We start from the raw sequence: 24,638 nt of genomic DNA on the forward strand, positions 1-24,638 counted from the left end.
AATCTACTTCCGTAGTGATACTGCCTCGGAAACCCAAGGAGGGGTCACTATGAGTCGGGTCAGACTTGACGGCACATAACAACAACAACAACAACATGATACTTTAATACCACATATACTATATACACTGTGACCTATGGATACCTATAAACCACTATGATATTTTAAGATTTTTTTCAACCACAAGAACAAATTTTTGCCCTCTTGCGGGAAATACCAGCCCTACTGACAACACATCTTACACTTTCTTCTTCATCATAGTCCTTATTACCACCAGACATTTGTGTCTGTTTATTGACTACTAGTCCCTCTAAAGTGTAAGCATCAGTGAACAGGGACTTTTTGCACCTCTATGTCCCCAGCAGCTAGAATACTGCCTGGCACCTATTAGGTGCTCAGTAAATATTTGCATATGAACAAATGTAATTGTGTTAATACTGTTTATGTGCATGAACCAAAAACTACATATAGTTCTTCATTTTTATGTAGTACATTGCCTTTGCGTTAACTTACATAATATTGTAATAGTTAAGGAAATTGTAAAAAGAAAAAGTAAAAACTGATAAATTCGGGGGTGGGCAGATATTCAAAAGCATAAGCCATACTGGTTTAATTAACTATGAAAGTTAGGTCCCAAATTTTACTCTGAGCATCCTAGACACTGTAACAAACTATAAAATATGATAAGTTATAAGGATTTATCATGTATATATTAAGCTTTTCTTCTTTTCAAATCAAATGGCAAAGATTTTTGTTTCTTTGTTTGTTTTTAATTAAAACACTAGCCACTGGCCTGAAGATATTAACAGTATGGGCACTCTCGGATAGTTTCAATAAAAGAGTAACTTTATTATACAGACTTTATTTTTTTTTCTTCTTTGGCTATATCGCCTTTCTAAATATTCACTAGTGACCATGTACATCTTTTGCCATAAGTAATTATTTGATTTCAAAGTTAGTAGCATCATTATTTAAAATTTTGTGCAAGTGTTAGTCAATATACAATATACCACAATAAAATATTTGCTACATGCATATAAAGGGTTAAAATCTATAAGCCTTACTACAAACAATAGAAATATAAAAGACTCAGGGTAAAATTATACGTAACATTCAAATAGCACCAGATTTTTCTTCTCTTTCTTAACTCTGTAAGCTGATTCTAAAATGTACATCCAAAAAGAAAAGGTCTCTTCTGATAGGCCAGGAAGGAAGACTTCCCTATCGGACACCAAGAGCAATTATGAGGCTGGACTAATAACCACAGTATAATACTAGCAACACAGAGAAACTACCAAATCAATCAGAAGAGAGAGCTGTGCACATACAGAAGTTTGATATGTGACAGGTGGCAGCGTAGATCAATGAAGAAAGGAGGCATCACTCATGCGTAGAAGTGGAAAAAGTGGCCATCCACCAGAAAATAACGAAGTTAGATCCCTACCTAACACTAGTCACAAAAAATAACTGCAAACAGATTAATGGCTAAATGCTAAAAGCACAGCTTTAAAACTTTTAGTAGAATATGTAGGTGAGCCTTTTCTGTACTTGTAACTAGAGGAATTTTTTTTTTTTTAACAAAACTCAGAAACTAACAAGACTAATCATAAAAATTGATAAATTTCACTACATTTAAAACTCTCTTCATTAATAAATTCCCACTCCTTCAAACCTGAGAGTTAATGAATTCAATCTAGGGAGACTGCCTCTCTCCAACGTTGTATCTCCTTAGAGTTAGCAAGAGGCTTGCCTGTTGTAAATGGAAGAAAGCCAACAGCGGTTCAACAGGGGTCATGTACCACCTGGGGCTCGTCACCCTGAGGCTCACCCCTCCACTCTACCTGAACAAAGCAGGGCCCTCTCTTCTGGCTTTTCCCCAATATACATGCAACAGAGTAACTGAAAAACTGAAAAGACACGAACTCACAGTCCAAAATACCTAGGCACTTGCAGAAAGCTACTGTGAAATAAAGCCAGCAATGAGTGTTTTATATACAAATAATACTACAATTATTCCAGACCCAAAACCAAACCCACTACCATAGGGGGTATGTCCATTAATTCACAGTGACCCCCACAGGACAAAGCAGAACTGTCCCATAGGGACTCTGAGGCTGTAAATATTTAAAGAAACAGACTGCCACATCTTTCTCCCACAGAGCAGTTGGTGGGTTTGAACCATTGTCTACCTTTTGGTTGCCAGCTGAGAGCTTTAACCACTGTGCTACCAGGGCTCTGTACTATAATATATATAAAAAATCAAAACCAAATTCACTGCCATCGAGTTAATTCTGACTCACAGCAACCCCCACTGGGTTTCCAAAGCGGTAAATCTTTACAGAAGTGGACTGCATAACTGACAATATGTAACATATACATAATACCCTGAAGCAGAGTTATTAGAACCAATGTACCAAAAACTTTAAATAAGTGTAAGAAACATGTCTAAAAAGATAAAGAATACATTAGCAATGTAAAACAATAATTTTTTTAAAGAACCAAATAAAAATATTGAGTATGAAAAAAAACGACAGCTGACATAATGAACTAAATAGAACCAATAAGCAGGAGGAAATCTATTGAAGAATTAACTGGTGAGAAGTAAGATCAAAATGAAAAACTAGAAGCACAGAATATAAAAGAAAACGTAAGTTGAAGGAAAACAAAACAAGGTTTAAGGGTAGATCTAGTTGAAGAAATAGTATAAAATAGATTTCCCAGCACTAAAGAAAGATTGAAAAAACCCTCAGATTTAAAGAGCTCGATTATGCCCCAAAACCCACACTTAGAGACATTACAGTAATATAAACACATATAAAAACCAAAGACATTTGCTGATGTTCAAAACAGTTTGTCTCCTTTATACTTGAAAACTATTCTGGATCACACTTTCTCTATTCATCTTTCAGATGTTGCTTCATTGTCTTCTCGCACTATTGGTCAACATTTTTAGAAAAGCAATCAAGTCGTCAGTTTAAAAGGTACAAGGGGGAAAAACCCAGAAAGAAAGTACCTCTGGACTAAAAGTCAATGAAAACACAAGACAAAAATGTAGAAAGGCCTCTGGGGCTTGAAAAAAAAAGGCATCAAACAATCCGGAGTCAATCTTCAAGGGGCAAACTTCAAGGAGTGTCCATTTTCACATATAAGTCTGTTTCGAGCAGGAAGGTAGACTGTTTGGAATTCCATGACACATTTATTTATATACTTTGCACATCAGAGAGACATGGGGATACGGTGATTAAGGGCACAGTTTCCAAAACGGGCAAGAAAAGGGAAGAAAGGAGAACTTACTGTGGCCTGTGTCTGGGCCATGTATTCACCCTCCATCTTATTCAGACGTACATTTGTGTCCTCAAGCAATTCCTGAATATTTTCCGTGTGTTTCTTTTGAAGATCAAACTTTTCCTTCTCCATTTCTGCTACAGCACTGTGAAGCTACGCAATGAAATCAAGAATTGATTCCTGCACTACTATGAAATACACTATTTCACAATTCAGAAAAAAAATGTTTCCTGTATGGCAACCTGTTCTGGTTACCTAGTACCACTCTGACAAAAATATACCACAAATGGAATGACCTTAACAAACAGGAGTTTATTCTCTTACAGTTCAGGAGGCTAGAAGTCCAAGTTCAAAGTGCCAGGCTCTAGGGGCTGTATGAAAGCCCCTCAACCTTGGGGTCCAGCTCTGCCTCCTGCTCCCAGCCCACTGGAGCTAGAGGCGTTTTTTCACTCTGACAGCGGCTGGCTGCTGAGGCTGACAAGCCCAAGGTTGACAAGTAAAAAGGCACAGTCCCAGTGTTACCAAACCACACAGCAGGCCATTAATTTAAGTCCACTGTAAGTCCCAAGGTCAGCAGAGCATGGCAGGCTGATGAACAATGACATGGCTACATGCAGGGTCCAAGCATGCCATAGGCTAGAGACTTTTCCCAAAGCTGCTTCTTATATACGGGAAGCAGACCACATATCCAAAGCAGCTACTCAGCTGCTTGTGGTAGATCCCACCATGGAGTTGATTGCCAGTCTCATCCTGGGGAATAACTACCACCAGCTGCCCAGCCGCTCAACCAGGCCCAGCCAAGTTGCCACACAAACATAACCACCACACAACCTGAGACACCATAGTTACAAAATCCAGAAAAGAAATGTTCAAAGTAAGACTATCATATAAAGAACATGATTAAGAAACACTTCATTGTTTTTCTTTACTTTCCTGAATTAAAAACGTTAACGGATGAACAAATATTAAAGGGAATTCTCTGTCTCAAGTGGAAAGAGTAAATAAATGAGGCAGACAATATGATACCTCAAAATATATATTATGGTTATTGATTAACATCATTCAATGTCTATACTTTTCATCTTATTTGCAGGAAATTTTACACAAGAGTAATATTAAAAATTGCTTTCTCTCCCATCCTAAGCCCCAACAAGAAACTACTTTTAGTCATTTCTTAAGATATACAAAGTGGAAGCAAAGACGGCACCTGTAAATCAAATAGCAAATAAGCAGGATGACTAAGGAGAACAGGATATTAAGTGTCTTCATGTGCATAGGTCTTTATTAATAAAGATTACAAAAATTACACACCATTGGAATGGATGAAGCATTAAAATATATATGCAAACTAAGACAAAGAAAGCAAAGGAGCAAATATGGGAGGTCGAGAGAAAGTCCAATGGACAGCTTCCAAAGGTGTCTGCAAATCGTGCTCACAGCCTGTAGGCTTTCTTCACTCCTCTTAATAGGAGTGCGATTCTGAGTGCAACTTCTGTCTCCTGCATCCAACCCCAGAACTCGCTCAGTGAGCAGGCAGAGCAAGAGCCCAAAACAGATTAAATGATATATCTGATTCCCCAACAATGAGCAGGGGAGGGAGGGCAAGGATATGACAAATGCCGGGTAGACTCTTATTTGACAAGAAGATATACCAGAGGAACAAGAAATACTCTGAGAGACGGTAGGAACATAGGCAACAATAGCAGTGATTCTTGAAAAGGGTGCTAAAGACTTTTCTTTCAACTTCTAGTGAACAAGGAGAGTGAGGATGGCTCAAGAATGGCCAGAGAAGAGACCCTTGGGTTGCACAGATCTAACATAAGCAATTTTGACTATTTCAAACATTCACTGACATGGTTTATTTGTATTTTGCCAAAGTATACATTTTAAATGGTATTACATCCAGTATTCAAAAGTCAGTCACTTAGCTGACATGAGCCCACAGCACCTCAATTCTCAGTGCTTCTTCAAGCTGTTGACTGACATGCATAGTAACCCTGATAAAGAAATGAAAGCAGTCACTTAGACTTTTGCACCTATACATATGGGAACAGTGATATGTTATAATGGTTTCCTCATGTTTGGGAAGCTCTTGTGGTATAGTGTCTAAGGCATTTGACTGCTGACCAGAAGGCCAGTGGTTCAAACTCACCAGCCACTCCTCGGAAGGAAGACTGGGCAATCTACTTCCATAGAGATACTGCCTGAGAAACCCATGCAGGGGTTGCTATGAGTAGGGATCAACTCAACAGCAGTTAGTTTGGTTTGTTTGTTTGTTTGTTTAAAAAAAAAAAAAGGTCTTAGGACACAGGCCTGCTGAATGTCAAAAGCTTGCTGTAGTTAGTAGCCCAGCAATACACAGTAGTTTCTTAGATGCATTCTACAATTGCTTTAGAAAGGAACTGTGCTTGGGGATGGACATCTGTAAATCAGTCCAGGTCAATTAAAATTTGTCCAAGGAACAGACAAGACTGGGGGAAAAAAGAATACTTGTTGCCACCAAGTCGATTCCAACTCATAGGAACACTTTAAGACAGAACAGAACTGCCCCATAAGGTTTTCAAGGCTATAATCTTTATGAGAGCAGACTACCTCATCTTCCTCCAGCAACAGCTGAGACTAGGAAGAGAAGAATGGCTCTGGCAAAAAGACGTATGCTACAACTTGGCTGATTGGTGTGAGGATCAAAGATGTGTGAGGATCAAAGATGTGTATCTGGTCTAGTAATCTGACTGGAGAAGACCACTACTTACTCATTCATCCAACCAATTTTTAGTAGTACCTTACTCTGTACCAGGGACAATGTATCAAAGAGGGCTTTCCCAAACCTAGCAATGGAACAGAATACACGTAACTTGTTCCAGGAGGCTTTAAAGGGCAATAGGGATAAAGGGCTTAGGGATAAACTGTCTACTTGAGCTGCAGATGTTATTAAACATGACATACAGCACTGATGGTGCTAGGGCTCATTCACCCACAAGGATGCCATTAGAGTCCTGAAAATGAGAGGTCCCCTATCAAACCCCAGGGAAATCTGTACTAGGGTTTGGCAATGAATACAGAGTGCTACGCACTGTCTTTAGCCTTAACTTTTGCCCACGTAGTAGCCTCTTCAGAAAACATTCTGGCAGCTCCTCAAAAAGTTAAACACAGAGTTATCTGTGACCTAGGAATTCCACTTTGAGGTATACACCCAAGAGAACTGAAAACACATGTCCACACAAAAACTTGTGCACAAATATCCACAGCATCATTATTCATGACATCCAAAAAGTAGAAAAATACACAACTACCTATCAACTGATGACTGGATAAACGAAACATGGTATAGCCATATGATGGAATACTGTTCAGCCCTAAAAGGGAAGTACTGACACATGCTGCAATCTGAATGAGCTTTGAAGCGTTATGTTCAGTGAAAAAAGCCAGTCACAAAAAGCCACTCCATGTATATGAAATATGCAGAACAGGCAAAACAGTAGACACAGAAAGTAGATCAGTGGTTCCCAGGGGCTGGGGGAGAGGAAAACGGGAAGTGACTGCAAATCAGGACTGGGTTTCCTTCTGGGATGACGAAATCTTCTGTAATTAGGTAATGGTGATAGTTGTACAGCTTTGTGAATATAACTAAAAATGAGTAAATTGCAAACCTTAAGAGGGTGACTTTTATGGCATGTGAATCATTTCCCTCGATAGCAGAGAAATATTCCATTGCATGTATGTACCATACTTTATCATCTACTGATGGACATTTAGGTTGTTCCCATCTTTTGGCTATTGTGAACAGTGCTGCAATGAGCACTGGAACCCTTATCCATTGCTGTGGGGATTTTAAAATAGGACAGCCACTATGGACAACAGTTTGGAAGTTCCTCAAAAAGCTAAACATAAAACTACCATGTTGTTGTTGTTGTTGTTATGTGCCGTTGAGTCAAACCCGACTCATAGCGACCCCTCCTTGGGTTTCCGAGGCAGTATCACTACAGAAGTAGGATTGCCCAACCTTCCTTCCGAGGAGTGGCTGGTGGGTTTGAACCGCCAGCCATCTGGTTAGCAGGCAAGTGTCTTAGCCACTATGCTACCAGAGCTCCCTAAAACTACCATATGATCCAGCAATTGCATTCCTAGGCATAGACACAAAAGAAATGAAAGCAGACTACAACAGATAGGTGGACACCAATGTCCACTACAAAAATAATAATAATAATACTTTTTCTTTTGAATAATATGTTATTGTATTTTTGGTGAAAATCTACACACCAAATTAGGCTCTCATTTAACAATTTCTGTACATACTGTTCAATGACATTGGTTACATTTTTCACAATGCATCATTATTTCCATTCTGGTTCTGTTCTCATTAATCTAGCTTCTTCGTCCCCCCATTACTTTCTGTCTTTAGTTAGGGTACTGTGGTAGTTAACGTTGTTGTCAACTTGGCTGGGCCTGGTTGAGTGGCTGGGCAGCTGGTGCTAGTTATTCCCCATGATGAGACCGGCAATCACCTCCATGGTGGGATCTACCACAAGCAGCTGAGTAGCTGCCTTAGGGATGTGGTCTGCTTCCCACATAGAAGCAGCAGCTTTAGGACTGGTCTCTAGCCTTTTGGCACACTTGAACTCTGCATGCAGCCAAATCGTTGTTCATCAACATGCCACACCCTGCCAATCTTGGGACTTCATATATGGACTTGAATTAGTGACCTGCCATATCGTTTGGTAACACTGGGTCTGTGCCTTTTTACTTGTCAACCTTGGGTTTGTCAGCCTCAGCAGCCAGCAGCTGCCTGAGTGAAGAAAAGACTCCAGCTTCAGTGGGCCAGGGGCAGGAGGCAGAGCTGAACCCCAAGGTTGAGGGGCTTTCACCCAGCCCCTAGAGTCTGGCACTTTGAACTCTGACTTAAAGTCTCCAAAATTGTAAGAGGATAAACTTCTGTTTGTCCAAGCAATTCTATTTGTGGTATATTCTTGTCAGAGTACCACTAGGTAACTAAAAGAGGTATCACTAATTCAGATGATCATTTAAAGGAACACAGGGCTCATGAATGACACTACTTTTTTTTTTTTTTTTTTTTTTTTTAAACAGGCCAATATGTCATTTAGCTGAAAGGTGACCTCAGGAGTAGTTTAGGTTCCAAGTTTAAACAGGACCTCAGGGTGATAAAGTCAAGGGTTCATCTGGTCTCTACTGGTCCAGTAAGTCTAGACTTTTTTGAGGAATCTTTATTGTGTTCTATATTTCTTTCCAATTATTTTGGGACCATGTAATGAGTCCCTGGTCAGAATGGTCAACAGTGGTAACCAAGCACCATCTAGTTCTTATCTCAAGGTTGGTGAGGCTGTTGTTTGTACAGACTATGAGTGCTATGGACTAGCTTCTTCTTTGAGTCTTCAGTTTCCTTCTTTCTCTTGTGTTCTCAATGAGTAGAGATCAGTAGGAAAATGTTTTTTCTTAATTAAATGTTCCTCTAAGAATGATTTTGTTTTTGTCAAAAACAAGTTTATACAATAAATTCTAAAGTATGCCTGATAATGTGTTACCTGAAATATCAGGAAAGAAATAATCCAATGGCCTAAATCCAAAATTAAAATGGTTTAATTTCCAAAAATTGTCCTCCTGCCATTTCTCTATTAATTTTGCTTAAAGTCTATTGGTTATGACAAAAAAAAAAATTCAGAACAGTAATTAAATTCAAGAATTAGTCAAAAGTCACCTTTTTTTATGAAAATGTATTTTATACAGCACTAGACTTCTAAAAAAAACACCCCAAAACATGAACAATAGCTATTTCTAGATGGTACAACTTTTTTTTTTTTGAATTGTGGTAAAAATATATATAACAAAATATGTGCGAATTCAACAATTTTACATGTATAATTCAGTGAAAATGAATGTGTTCATCAAGTTGTACAACTGTTACCACTATTCTTTTTCAAATTATTCTACCACCATTAACAGAAACTCAGTACTCTGTAAGCAATAATTAATTTTAAGATATTTTTATTCTCTTTTTTCATAATCTTCTGTATTTTTCACTGTGAATACCCATTATTTTTATAATTAAGAATCTTACTTTGAGGTACAGGCTCACACCTGGAAGAATCTTGTATTACTCCTCTTTCTAATTCCCACTCCTGTTTCATGCAGCTTACCTTTTTCTCCCAGTCATTATTCAGAGATTCTGTACTTTGTTCACATATCTTTTTTAGCTCTGCAATCTGGTTTTCTTTAGTCTCTCTGATAACCTGACAGTCACGTATAAGGGTCTGAACTGTCAAAAATGATGAAAACATAGTTAAACCAATTGTAGAGCCCACATAAGAGTTTGATTATATAAAACACAGTGTATGAGCCAACAGATAATTCGATTCTTCACTAAGTCTCCTCAGTTCTCTCTTCTCAAACACCTCTCCCATTGTCCTCTTTCCATTCCTATCACCACAGCCTCGCTTGAATTCATCATTACTCAGTAGACAGTGTCAACCGTGTGCTGGTTGCAAGTGTCATCCCCCTCCAATCAGTGCTTCAAAGCTTTCAAGAGGCCCTTCTATACAGCAAATCCAATAATGTTACTCCTGGGCTTAAAATTGTTCTAAAGTCCCTCTCACCTAAAAGACACAGGCCAGAAGCTTCTGACATGGAAACCAGCTCCTCAGGCACCAGCTACCCTCTAGTCACAGCTCTTGCCACTTCCATACTTTAAACCTCTATTGTAAACACACCAACCAATCTGCAGATTCTTTTCTGTTTTTAATTTGTGTGTGTGTGTGTGTGTGTATGTGTGATTCAGGTGAAAGTTTACAGTGCAAATTCATTTTCCATACTGTAGTTCACACACATTTTGTTTCATGACATTGACTACAATCCCCACAGTGTAACAGCTCTCTTTCCACTTCCTCCCTGTAGTTACCCCTTCCCTGTGTCCTTCTTTCCTACACATTCCCACCCCTGAGCTGTCTCCCTATGCAAATTCTGCCCTTCTGGTCTCCCATGATTGACTGTTCTAAGGAATGTATCTACCTGGTGTGATCCACCCTAATGCCTGTCAGTCTGCAGACTCTTGAGGACAACTTTCATATATCACTGACTAAATACAATCAACTATCTACCTGGGATACTCTTCCCTCCCTAATGGAAAAAGTCCTACTCATTCTTGGATCTTCAATTCAAGTAGCACAGTCTTTACGAACCACTGACCAAGTGCATTCCTCCTCATGCAGGGACAGAACAAAACTCTCCTCTTTATCCCCATAAACCCAAGAAAAACACCAAACCCATGGCCATCAATTTGATTCTGACTCATAGTGATCCTATAAGACACAGCAGAACTGTCATACTGGGTTTCTAAGGCTATAAATCTTTTCGGAAGCAGACTGCCACATCTTTCTCCCACAGAGTGGCTGGTGGATTCAAACCAACAACCTTTTGGTTAGCAGCTGAGAACTTAACCACTGTGCCATCAGGGCTCCATGCTTTATGCCCGTAGAACCTCATATATTTCTCCATTAAATCAAAGATTACATTCTGTGTTATAAGTGTCCATTCATCTATTTCATCTATAAGATTAGTTCACTGAGAACAAAGGTATTTCAACTTCTTATCCACATGGCCTCAAAGGCAAGTGGCTCAAAAAGTTGTGTATGAAAGAAACAGATGAAGTAACTCATCAATCCACATACTGCTGCTCCGTGATCCTTGAAAATCATTTCCAAAGTTTATGTTACTTAAATGAAATATGTTTTAAATTATATCAAATATTTCTCTTATAACATTTAAGTTTCTATCTTCTCTTTTAAAAATTATTTAAACTGTCATTGACTTAAGGGGAATTTTATTTAATATATTCATATCATCTGGATAGGAAGATAAATTCTGCTGCAGGTTTTGCTTGAGTATAATATGCTCACTGAATATGCTCTTACTCATTTACGTCAAGGTAATGAAATTTCCATAGACGTTTCCATAGAAATTTCTCTCCCTCCGCTATCTCCACTATGCCACAAATAAGAAGCAGAAGAATCCAAATCAACTTCATATTAGCCTTTAACATCTACAACACATTCTACTTTAGGATTCCAAAATTTAACTAAGATCTGTTTGCAATTCAAAAAGACTTGCTGTTGTTGTTGTTATGTGCCATCGAGTCAGCCCCGACTCATAGCAACCCCTCCTTGGGTTTCCGAGGCAGTATCACTACAGAAGTAGGACTGCCCAACCTTCCTTCCAAGGAGTGGCTGGTGGGTTTGAACTGCCAGCCTTCTGGTTAGCAGTCAAGTGCCTTAGGCACTATGCTACCAGAGCTCCCAAAAAGCCTTAATAAACATTATTTTAAAACCCTTGGATTGTTTGAATTGTCTGGTTTGAAAGAGGGTAAGAAATGAAAACCCTGAAATAAATTTAAAATATTTTTATAGCCACTGATAATATTTGGAAAAACAATCTAAACAAATTTCTAGTTATTTTTTCACCAACATTTAAGACTGTACATAAACATACAAATATCTATTTTATTAGTTAACTTATATATGTAATTGCCATTTTAAATTGTTAAGGGCATTTATTCACTCAGATAGAGTTAAGTTTGATGATTTGAGAATGAATCATTAAATCCCATATGGAAACCCCTGAACAAAAATCATTCTCTCTCTGTCCCCTTATTCACTTCCTATATCTTATATAGGATTCATCAGATCCTAACGATCTACCTATCAAAAATGTTCTATAGCTCCAATCTCACTAATCCAACTTCCACCACTCATATACTGTGCATCAATTTTACCTGGCACACTAAATTCAGTGTAGAAACAAAATATGTAGAGTTGGAAGGGATTTTATATATTATTTATTCCAACCACACCATTTTATAATGAGCAAGCCAAGGTTCAGAGACTTCCCCAAGTCATATATCAGATACCAAGTAGCAGAGCTGGGATTAGAATTTGTGTCATAATAAGTGGAATGTCTGCCTCACACCATTCTGCCTCTAACTAGCGTAACACACTCAGAAGTGGCCTTAGCATGTTCTACACACCCACCATTACCAGGCTACTTCTCCTAAACCTGAAATCCAGAAAGTTACCTCTCAAAAATCTTCTTTGGCTTACCAACATACACAGGATAAAGTTCAACTTTCTAAATCTGAAATTCAAGGTCATGTTTACTCTACTCCAAATCACCACCTTAATCTTTTCCAATCTCTCTCTTAAGGCATGGGACATCTTCTCTAGCTACATGGTTCAAGGTCATGTTTACTCTACTCCAAATCACTACCTTAATCTCTTCTAATCTACCTCTTAAGGCATGGGACATCTTCTCTAGCTAAATGGTTCAAGGTCATGTTTACTCTACTCCAAATCACCACCTTAATCTCTTCCAATCTACCTCTTAAGGCATGGGACATCTTCTCTAGCTAAATGGTTCTCCAGCATCCTTCCCACAACTCAGCATTTTTCCCTCAGTATCTGGAACTCTCCTCTCCAGCAATTCAAATCTTACAAATCTCTAAAAGTTCGTTTCTCCAAAGAATATTTTCAGCACACTCCCTCATGACCACTTGCTGTATTTACATGTTCTGACCCATGATCAGTCATTTTAACACATAATCAATGCTTTCTTTTCCTTCTTAATGAAAGTATAAATGGGGAATGTTTCTTAAAATGGTTTATCCATGAATCACAATCTTTGCAGCTAGTACACATAAAGAACTTTATGTAATGAATTGTACTACACAGAGAGGAATAATTCCCACACCCTTCCTTGCGAAAGCCAATAAAACCTAATCCCGTGACTGTACTCGACTGATCTATGGTAGCTCAAGCTCAATGAGGCAACAAAGAGTTAAGAAGCAGAAGCGACAGTGACAGACTCTTCCAACTCTTTAACCAAACCAGCCACCACTACCCCCCATTACTGCTGTGACACATACAGATGCATGCATGCGCCCACAGAGTTTATCCCGTCATTCATTTAAATGTATGGAAACCCACATAAACTCATCCATTGGTGGAAGCCCACATAAACATTCCCAGCTCATACTATTAAAGTTTAGAAACCAAGTTTTACTTTCTACAGCCACTAAATAAAATTACAATACTATTCAAAGATTTACATAAAAGCGAAACATCACCTTTCTTTTCAAGCTTTCTAATGGTCTCCTCAGTTTCAATTTGCTTTTTTTTATATAAAGTTTTCAATTCTTCTAGTTCATGATTCTTTCTGTCTAAAATCTGCAAATAAATTTAAAATATTTTAGTATACAATATTGTTTTAAATACAGAACACGTAATTTCCTTAAACGAGCACAGTGTTTTCTCCAAATCGACCTCAGCTAATCCCATAAGTGGTTTCCCAAAAGAGCTGTAAAAATTATATTTTACTACATTGAGAAAATGATTAAATGTACTCAAAGAATTGATTATCTGAAAGGAATACTATCTGTTTTGAATTTTCACGTATAACTTTTTAAGGGTACTATAAATAATAACATAAATAATAAATTATGTGACTCTCTAAAATATAATTCAAAGACTAAAAACTGTCATAAAGCAGCAGAGAGAAGCCATCAGAACCTTGACATGCTGGGGCAGTAGTATTCACATCCCCACTACCTTGGAATAGGAACATTTTCAGGGAAGCATATCCTTCAATCCTCCCCTAGTGCCCTGCTATCACTTCAGTGCACAATAGCAAGACTTCCCAGGCACATGGGAAGATGGCATTATTAGGCTTCTTTGATATTTTGGTCAGCTATCATGAATCACTTGACTGCTAACCAGAAGGCTGGCGGTTCAAACCCACCAGCCGCTCTTCGGAAGGAAGATGGGGCAATCTACTTCCATATGATACTGCCTCAGAAACCCAAGGAGGGGTCGCTGGGAGTCAGGTCTGACTCGACAGCACATAACAACAACAACAATAACCATGAATCAGAAAAATCAGCCCAAAATGTGTCAAAAATTGTATGAATATTTTACATCGTTAATTTATATTGTGTCAGAAGTTTACATTTCAATAATTGAATATAATTTTATCATGATTTTATGCTTCTAAACACAACTACACTCCAAAAACTCCCCCAAAAGAAAAAAAATCAAAATGTAGGAAAGTTGTCGTTGTTATGTGCCGTCAAGTCGTCTCCAACTCATAGCGACCCCTCCTCAGGTTTCTGAGGCAGTATCACTATGGAAGTAGATTGCCCAAGTTAGCAAGCAAGAAAAAAATGTGCTAACCAACAGAATTAAAAAAGAAAACCAAATTGAGAAAGGGGTATAAACATCAACTTTTCTTATGGTTGGGATATATTTCCATACACTCAAAGTCAGCTAAACAAACAGTTGTTCATTAAAGTCTAACCACATTTTTCTTAGTGATTTTTTACAATGAGCATCTCACTTTCCCTTCATTGTTTTAGTTCCATCTCTAAGACTGATTGATAAATAAAAAAAGGAGCTATGTAGACCATATTATTACAAACCAAACCAAACCAAGAAAGCCAAACTCACTGTCCTTGACTCAATTCTGACTCAAAGCAATTCCATAGGATAGAGTAGAACTGCCCCACAGGGTTTCCAAAGTTGTATTCTTTACAGAAGCAGCCCAGCACCGTCTTTCTCCCACAGAGCAGCTGGTGAGTTTGAACCCCCAACCTTGGTTAGCAGCTGAGGGTTTGACCACTTTGCTACCAGCACTCTCTATGTTACATATAAAGAAGGAAAACAATAAGTGCAAGTGTAGAGAAGTTTTATTCTTCCTCCAAGTCTTGACACTTACGAAATGGCATGCAAGTAACAACTGATGGAAATACTTTCCAAATATGGCAGAAGGCCAAGTATTTTACTTATATCTTACTTGGCACTTCCAAGGATTTGCATTTCTGTCTTTTTCACACCAAATTTACTTAGAAAAAGAAATTTTGGAAAAAATTTTACTATTAAATATTTGTCTTATCATACATATTTATAACAGAAATGCCAAGATGCCTATTTTAACTCTCTCACCACAATTTTCTCCAAATACATCTTTTATATTCATTCATCAAAAGAATGACTATATATCAATAGATTCTATTTGATTGGGACATAGACCAGATTATACTGAAATTATAATTACTGAATCTAACATTTATAACAGAGAACTATGTTAACTAAGCACCTCAAAGTAAAATTGTAAAAAGGCAAAAAGTAGTATTTTTAAAATTTGATCGGGAGATGGAGGAAGAAGTGGCTAAATAGCTTGTCTGTTTCTAATTTTTAATCACTGATTTCCTTCTCGTTGCTTTGAAAGATGAGCCAAATATGTGCCTGACTAAATATTACTATCTCTTTAAGAAAGTGCCAATCTATGGCTCCTCATTTCCAGCTCTGTGACTCAGTTCTAGGAGCAGAATCATAGATTTAGTTCTGAAACAGTAATGCTCTTTCTATTTGGATCAAGCGCATGTGTTTAAAAAAAAAAAAAAAAAATTACTGTCATTAAATTATTTAATTGTTTTTAAACTACATCATAAAACCAAATTCCATGTAAAACAACCATGAATTGATGCTATCTCAATGCTTTTTCAGTTAAGAAGAAAATTACACTTTATTGAAATACACAGATTAAGATGCTGGAAGCCATAAATCTCAACGAGCTACTCAACGATGACTTGTATGTCACTTCCTAGGTGTTAAGAATTGGAAGGGAAATAAAACATAGTAGTCTTATCTACACTTGGATACGTTACTTTCCTTTTTGCTTCTTTAGCTATAACATAAGGAGCCCTAGTTGCACGGTGGTTAACCACTCAGCTAATCAAAAGGTTAGTGGTCCAAACTCACCAACCACTCCGCGGGAGAAAGATGTGGCATCTGCTTCTGTGTTAATGAGCTGACATTCTTAATGCCAGCATTACAATGTATGCAGTCTTTGCCACACTAGACTATGCTCAAGAGTTCTTTCTGAAATTACAAAGGAAATTTTAATTAATAGAAAACTGAAAGAATACTAGGCAAAAACAAATTCTAATATTTACAGTGGATGTCTCAGCTCAGCTTTATGAAAAATAATGATAGCATGTAGATGAAGGACAATAAAAATGACAACTATAAAAGAATTCCTGAAGATGACCTAAAGACAATAAAAGCCAGAAGGTGTCATAGGAACATGCATGTTGAGCAAGTGAAGCTTAAAGAGAAAATTTTACTGGGACGTTATTTTAGCCAATTCCATTTGTAACACAGACCATCACAAGGCACACAAACAAACAGATAGCTAAATACAAGACCTAGAATCTTTAGGTATTTGATACAAGTAAAAGAATAAATTATATAGACCCTACCTTCTGAACATCAGCATCATGTTTCTGTTGTAGTTTAAGTCTCTCTTCATGAAATCGGGCTTCCACCATTTTTGTCTTCATATCAAACTTCAAGGAAAATATTTTCAAAGTATTATTAATTTATTTTTCCCTTTGGCAAGAATACACAATCAAATTAAAATAATGCCTTATAGAAAAGATGATATCATTTTCAAGTTTGAAGCTACAAGCTCTAGCAATCACATATACCAATTACATATACCAATATGCTTGTTACATTATCTCAATTACTTCTTAAATAACTGAACCAAAAACCAAAGTCTTCCAAATAAAGTTCACTCATTTGGCAAAACTGACAATACTAAGTATAGATTCATCAGTTACCTTTCTCCACCCTCCTCCCAAAGAGTCATTTTGAAGTTTCATTTTCTTTTAAATTTAAATCCACACTGTATTAGCCTTATTTTTAATTTTAGTAAGTCTCTATCCTAACCTTCCCACTTTTTTCCTTTCTCACATCTCCATGCTTATTTAAAAATACAACTAAATATGTGCCTGCATAATTAAATATGACAGTTTATGAATGAATGTTCATATGTACAGCAAATGATGATAAATGCACATCTCCCTACAGGTTTTCCAGTTTTCTCCCCCAGACTCAAAGACCTTGACTCTCTCAGGGCAGTGACTTTATCCTCTTCGCAACTCATTCACAACTTCTATTCTCCTCAAACCAACATCACATGCAGCAGTGTGCTGAGCACAGGCAGAATGTAGCTGATGCTTGAAGATAATAATAAGTGCATCCCAGAAAAAAAAAATTAAAGAACAGTAGTGACAGATTTTAAGAAGAAAAACTTTAAATTGATGATCTCAAACATAAAAATATTTGACTATCTGATTCCTTACTATTTAAAAGATCATGTATGTTAGAATCTGACCTCTCACATTTTTAATTCTAATTCCAGTCCCATGATGCACTAACTCTTGTGACCATGGACAAGTCAATACTTTGAGTCTCTGTTTCCTCTTCAAAGTAAGAAAAATTAACCCTGCCTCAATGTGCTGTAAAAACTATAATCAATGAAATAATGTTAGTGATCATACATAGTACAATGCTTGGCACAAAGTAAAACCAGAACCAAACACATTGCCATCGGGTTGATTCCTTTCTATAGTGACCCTTCAGGACAGAGCAGAACTGCTGCATCGTGTTTTCAAGGCTGTAAATCTTTACAGAAGCAGACAGCCTGATCTTTCTCCCACAAAGCAGGATGTGGGTTCAAAAACCTGACCTTCTGGTTAGCAATCAGATGCTCTAACCATTATGCAACCAGACTGCCTAATATTAGTATAGAACCTTCAAGAAAAAATTATTTTAAAATATTAGAAACATTATCAACATATTTTCTTGAAAAGTTTTGAAATGAACTTTATCACAAAAGTCTCATGAAAGAAGCCTAAGAAGATCTAAACAATGGAAAGATATACCACGTTCATGAATAGAAAGATGCAAATTATTAAGATGTCAATTCTTTCCAATTAGATCAACAGATTCAATGTAACTCCAATCAAAATCCCAGTAAGTTATCTTGTGGATATTAATAACATAGTTTGTGGAAACAAATTCTAAAGCTGGTATGGAAAGGCAAAAAAGTTTGATTAGCCAACACAGTAATCGAAGAAGAATGAAATCAGAAGGTTGACACTATCTGAGGTCAAGACTTACTGTAAAGTTACAGTGATCAAGACACTGCGGTACTGATAACAGAACAGATAACTGTATCAATGGAACAGAACACCCAACCCAAACCCTCTGCCATTCAGTCAATTCTGACTCATAGTGACCCTACAGGACATAGTAGAATTGCCTCATAAGGTATCCAAGGCTGTGAATCTTTACAGAAGCAGACTGCCTACTCATTCTCCCATGGAGTGGCTGGTGGGTTCAAACCACCAACCTTTTGGTTAGCAGCCTAATGTCTTAACTACTGCACCACCAGAGTGCCTTAAAAGCACATCCATAAAGGAAAAAGTTGATAAGTTAGACTTCATTAAAATTAAAAACTTCTGCTCTATGAAAAATACTGTGAAGAGAATGAATGGATAAGTCACAGATTAGGAGAAAATATTTGCAGAACACGTATGTCACTACTGTTCTATCCAAAATATTCAAAGGCCTCTGTAAAACACAACAAGAAAAGAAACATCCAATTAAAACTGAGCAAAAACTCAGACACCTTATCAAAGAAGTAATTCAAATGGAAAATAAGCATATGAAAAACATGGTTATCATTGAAAACAACAATAAGATAGCACTTACACCTTTTCGAATGGCTAAAATCCAAGCCACCCACTGACAATACTAAATGTTGAAAAGGATAAGGAGTAACAAGAACTCTTATTCATTGCTGGTGGGACTGTTAAATAATACAACTACTTGCCTGCTAACCAGACGGCTGGCGGTTCAAACCCACCAGCCACTCCTCAGAAGGAAGGTTGGGCAATCCTACTTCTGTAGTGATACTGCCTTGGAAACCCAAGGAGGGGTCGCTATGAGTCGCGTTTGACTCGACGGCACATAACAACAACAACAACAAGGGAATCAATTTAGTGTTTCATTCAAGAAAAATGAAAACATCAATCAACAACAACAAAAAACTTGTACACTACTTTGCAGAGCAGCCATATTCGTAACAGCCAAACCAGAAAACAAACCACACATTTATTAACAGATTAATGATTAACAAATTAGGACATATTCAGAATACCAACACATCGTGTCGAGCAGAACAAGCCAGACACAAAAGAGTAAATTATACATGATTCCAATTTTTACTTCAACCTTTTTTAAAACAATTCCATAAACTAGTTCTCTTTTCCCTGTCTCCCTGTTCTGCAAATACTGCTGCATTTTCCTAATTTGGGTCAATTCACTCTAACTTGTACCAAATATAGAATATTAAAAAATCAACATACATATAATACATAAAATATTTAAGATATTCTTCTGTGAAAGAAAAAAAGGGATGACTACAAAACCTATGTGATTTGAGGACAGAGAAAGTGTATTTAATATAGATAGCCACATATATTGTCTAAAAACATAACAGGCACTAAATTACATCTTCATAGTCTTAATTTGAACTTTTAAACTGATTCAATCTCTGAAATCTATACCAAAATTAGAGAAATTTTAATACATGAAGCTATTAACAGCCATTAACCCATAGTAATTATATTCTTTTAAAATATATAGTGATTTAACATTTGTCCCCTAAAAGGCTTCAGTTATTTATTTATTTTAAATTCAAGGCTCCTACCTTTTTCAGCCACTGTTCTTCTGTCCGTTTGTTGTACTGTGGTGGCTTCCATGTTGCTGTCATTCTGGAAGCTATGCCACCGTTATGTCAAACACTAGCATGGTCACCCACAGCGCCAGCGCTCAGCCGAGCTTCCAGCCTGAGAAAGACTAGGGAGAAGGATCTGCAATCTACCTCTAAAAAAATGAGCCACTCACATGAACTGGGGACTGGAGCCACTCAATGAAGGAGATGTGTATGGACGCTAAGTTGACAAGAGGTAGAATTCTGGTAGTTAAGTTGTGTGTCAATTTGGCTGGGCCCGGTTTTGAGTGGCTGGGCAGCTAGATGTAGTTATTCCCTATGATGAGACTGGTAATCAACTCCATGGTGGAATCGACTGGAGCAGCTGAGTAGCAGCTGCCTTAGAGATGCGGGCTGCTTCCAGTATATCAGAAGATAGCTTTGAGAAAGGTCCCTGAGCTTTTCCACGTGCTTGGACCCTGCATGTGACCAAGTCATCAGTGAGTGACCTGCCATGTTGTCTACTGATCTGGGGACTGTCTCTGCACTTGAACAAGTGGCCTGCCATGTTACTTGATAATCTTGAGACTGTGCCATTTTATTTGTCGACCTTGGGTTTGTCGGCCTTGGCAGCCAGCTGCTGCCTGAGTTAAGAGAAGCCTCCAGTTTCAATGGGCTGGGAACAAGAGGCAGAACTGAAGCCCAAGGTCAAGGGGCTTTCACCCAGCCCCTAGCGCTGGCACTTTGAACTCAAGACTTCTAGCCTTCTAAACTAAGAGAATAAAATTCCTGTTTGGTAAAGCTACTCATTTGTGGTATTTCTGTCAGAGTGGCACTAAAGGATCAAACCAGATGTCTACCTGGGTTTCACTGACTATTGGGTGGCTCCAGTCCCCAGTTCATGTGAGTGGCTCATTTTTTTAGAAGTAGTTTGCACATCCTTCTCCCTGGTCTTTCTCAGGCTGGAAGCTCCGCTGAGCGCTGGCCGCTGTGGGTGACCGTGCTAGTGTTTGAACGGTGGCTTAGCTTCCAGAATGACAGCAACATGGAAGCCACCACAGTACAACAAACGGACAGAAGAATAGTGGCTGAAAAAGGTAGGAGCCTTTAATTTTACTGTGTTTTATTGAAATGTGGATACTCACATTCAACTGTGAGAATCATAACAAATTATCAATAACATTTCAAAGAATTAAAACACTTAATTGTGCTCATGTGAAACCTGTACAGAAACCAAGAGGCAGTCAATGAACACAATCATGGAATACTGTGTGGTTTAAAAGCAAAAAAGATGTGTTTCAGGGCTGTATTATTTCACACTTACTCAATCTTTATGCTGAGCAAAAATCTGAGAAGCTGAACTACATGAAGAACAACACAGCATCAGGACTGGAGGAAGATTCATTAATAACCTGTTAATATGTGGATGACACAAGTGAAGAGGACTTAAGTACTTACTGATGAAGATCAAAGACCTTCCATATGGATTACAGCTCAATATAAACAAAAATCCTCACAACTGGAATAAGCAACACCATGATAAATGGGCAAAGGATTGAAGCTGTCAAGGATTTCCTTTTACTTGCATCCACAATCAACACCCATGGAAGCAGTAGTAAAGGATTCAAACAACATACTGCATTGGCCAATCTGCTGTAAAAGACCTCTGTGAAGTGTTAAGAAGCAAAGATGTCACTTATGAAGACTAAGGTACACCTGACCCAAGCCATGGTGTTTCCAATTGCCTCATATGTATGCCAAAGCTGGACAATGAATTTGGAAGTCCATAAAATAATCACACATTTGAATTATGATGTTGGCAAAGAATACTGAATATACCATGAACTGCCAGAAGAACAAACAAACCTGTCCTGGAAGAATGCCACTAAAATGCTCCTTAGACGCAAGGACGGTGAGACTTCATCTATGTATGGATGTGTTATCGGGAGGGACCAGTCCCTGGAGAAGGACACCATGCTTCATAAAGCTGAGCCAGGAAAAGGAGAAAGACCCCGAACGAGATGGGCTGACACAGTGGCCTCCACAACAGGCGCACACACTGGCAGGACTGTGAAGATGACACAGAACCAAGCAGTGTGTTGATCTGTTGTACGTAAGGTTGCTTTCAGTTGGAAGTGACAGGTCAGCACCTAGTAAGAACAATCTTTTCAAAACTAAACTGGTTGACACATTGTTTGTAGCCACATTTTACCTCACTGATATTTATTCACCACTTTATCAAATCCCAGTTAAGAGTTACTAGACAAAATCTGTTACCTGCTTAAATACTCTGCCTGACCCCCCCCACCAACACCATTCTTTGTCTTTGTCTTTTTCTTACTAATAAGCCTTTCAGGGACTACCCTGTACTTTTTACTCCTCCTTCTTTTCACAGTTGCCTTTCACTCTTTATTTATTACAAATGGAGTTGCAAAGGTCACAATAACCTAATTTTCATTTTTCATCCTAAAGTCCTTGAATCAGTAAAGCTAATGGCAGTCTTCACCCTTTTCCCTTCAGCAATCTGAACAACGATCAACCTTCTGTCTCGCCTTGGCTTTCTTTGCCTTCAGTGACATAGTGCCTTTCTGGTTCTCCTCTTATTTTTGAGAATGTTTCTCTATCTCATTTGTATTATCCAGTTGTTCTTCCAGTCTCCAAAGGTAGGCAATCCTCCTCTTCAGTCCATAGGCACCTTCACTATGTATAAACATTTGTTTTTGGTGATCTCATCTGGATTTAACTCTAACTTCCCATGTCGATAAATCGTAATTCCCCATCTCTAGGCTCCATGGCTTCCCAGGTCCCAACTGCCACCCAGACAGTTCCAGCTGGATGTTCCTCCAGCAGATCTAATTCAACAATCAGTAAAAGCAGTGCCTGCTATGTACCATTACGTCCCTTAATTTTGACTCCTTTTCCATCACCATCACCACCTAGACACTCAATCGATCTAATTAGCAGTGCTTCATTTCCAGCCTGTTACCAACCTAGCGGAGTCCTCACTGACCCTCACCTCAACTCTCAGAATGGCCTCCTCACTGGTGACTGCCACCTACAGACCTTCACCCCATTAATCCATCTGTGACATTAGTGCCAACTTACTTTCCTAAAGCACAGTTGTGAAAATGCCATTATCTGGTCAATCCTGAGCAGTTCCCTCTGCCTTAGCTTGGGAGCAGCACAAATCTCCAGCTCCACCATGTGTTTTCTTTGCTTTTCCTTAAGGACTAGTTAGGGACTTCACAATCTACAGCTAAACATGCAGTCTGCTTTCCTACTTCTGTCTCTTCTCTGCTTAAAATCCCACATGATTCAAACCCTCACTCAAATTTTCTCCATCAAGTCTTCTCAAGCGATGCAGACAAAAGCAATCCTCCCATCTTCAATATACATCATAACTTATCATAAATGTTTACTGACCAAAATAATTTATCTTTGCAGTCACATTTGTATTTCCTTTGTATAGATGTGGGAGCTCTGGTGGCATAGTGCCTAAGGCATTTGACTGCTAACCAGAAGGCTGGCAGTTCAAACCCACCCGCCACTCCTCAGAAGGAAAGTTGGGCAATCTACTTCTGTAGTGATACTTTCCTCAGAAACCCAAGAAGGGGTCTCTATGAGTTGGATCCAACTGATGGCAGTGGGTATATATAGATGTACACTCATAAGTACACAAACAAAAAACTCACTGCCGTCGAGTCGATTTCAACTCATAGGGACCCCTCCTTGGGTTTCCGAGGCAGTATCTCTACAGAAGTAAACTGCCCAGTCTTCCTTCTGAGGAGTGGTGGGTAGGTTTGAACCACCAGCCTTCTGGTTAGCAGTCAAATGCCTTAGGCACTATACCACGAGAGCTCCCATATGTACATATATATTAAAGTTAAGTTTTAAAATTTAACCAAATGAATAGCTGAGTGTAAATGATAAAGAATCTTCAGTGTCAGGCTAAAGTAGATTGAGTCACTAAAGTGTACAAGCAGAGAAGCCTTTCTTCAAACAGAGCATGAGAAAAGTGAGTCCTTTCTCATCTTATTACCAAAATCAGCCATTGTTTGACTTGTTCTCACTGACCAATGCTGCAGTGTTAAAGAGGTTTAGTTTGAAAGTAAAATCCACTCTAAAACATTTGACCCCATGGAAAATATTTTATGGTGAGAATCAGATGGGATACATGACAAGGGGAAAGTCTTATTTCATGTGACCAAGTCCCTGGGCAATATGGTCAGCAGATTCCATCAGACAATGACTTGAACCCATCCTGAGCTAACCCACTTGAGTCTAGAAGAGGAAACAAAGCCTTCTGAAACTGTGAATTGCTACACAGGGATCAGAAGAGGATACGTCACACCATTCTGTGCATAGTCTACTGCGAAAGCAAAGACAATGAAATTGGGTGGCTTCTCTTTCTACACCAAAAACCAAACCAAACTCACTGCCGTCAAGTCATATCTGAGTCACAGCGACCCCTTCTTGGGTTTCTGAGGCAGTATCACTATGGAAGTAGACAGCCCAATCCTCCTTCCCAGGGGATTTGAACCGCCAGCCTTCTGGTTAGTAGTCAAATGCTTTAGGCATTACACCACATTTCTATAGGCCTCCTTTATGAAATTTCTATTTAGAAAAAGCTTAAGAGAATTTATTAACAAAGTCATTTTGGACCCGCATTTTCTTTAAAGTACTGACTTCAAAACATCACTCTGAGTTGGACAGTCCTACCAAATGACATAAAG

At 38.3% G+C, this 24,638-nt stretch overlaps 1 protein-coding gene across 1 annotated transcript in view; it reads right to left on the reverse strand.

The window, feature by feature from the left end:
• Positions 1-24,638, reverse strand: part of CEP112 (centrosomal protein 112) — a 600,502-nt gene that overhangs the window by 463,808 nt on the left and 112,056 nt on the right. Inside the window, exons 9-12 of the mRNA XM_042783552.1 lie at positions 16,601-16,687; positions 13,412-13,511; positions 9,438-9,556; positions 3,295-3,438 (exon numbers count right to left, since the gene is read on the reverse strand). Coding sequence (XP_042639486.1) covers positions 3,295-3,438; positions 9,438-9,556; positions 13,412-13,511; positions 16,601-16,687 — 450 coding nt within the window. The remainder of the gene's footprint in view (positions 1-3,294; positions 3,439-9,437; positions 9,557-13,411; positions 13,512-16,600; positions 16,688-24,638) is intronic.

Source organism: Orycteropus afer, unplaced genomic scaffold (assembly GCF_000298275.1).
Source record: "Orycteropus afer afer isolate SDZICR_OR568_19922 unplaced genomic scaffold, OryAfe1.0 scaffold00018, whole genome shotgun sequence".
NCBI classification, from domain to species: Eukaryota; Metazoa; Chordata; class Mammalia; order Tubulidentata; family Orycteropodidae; genus Orycteropus; species Orycteropus afer.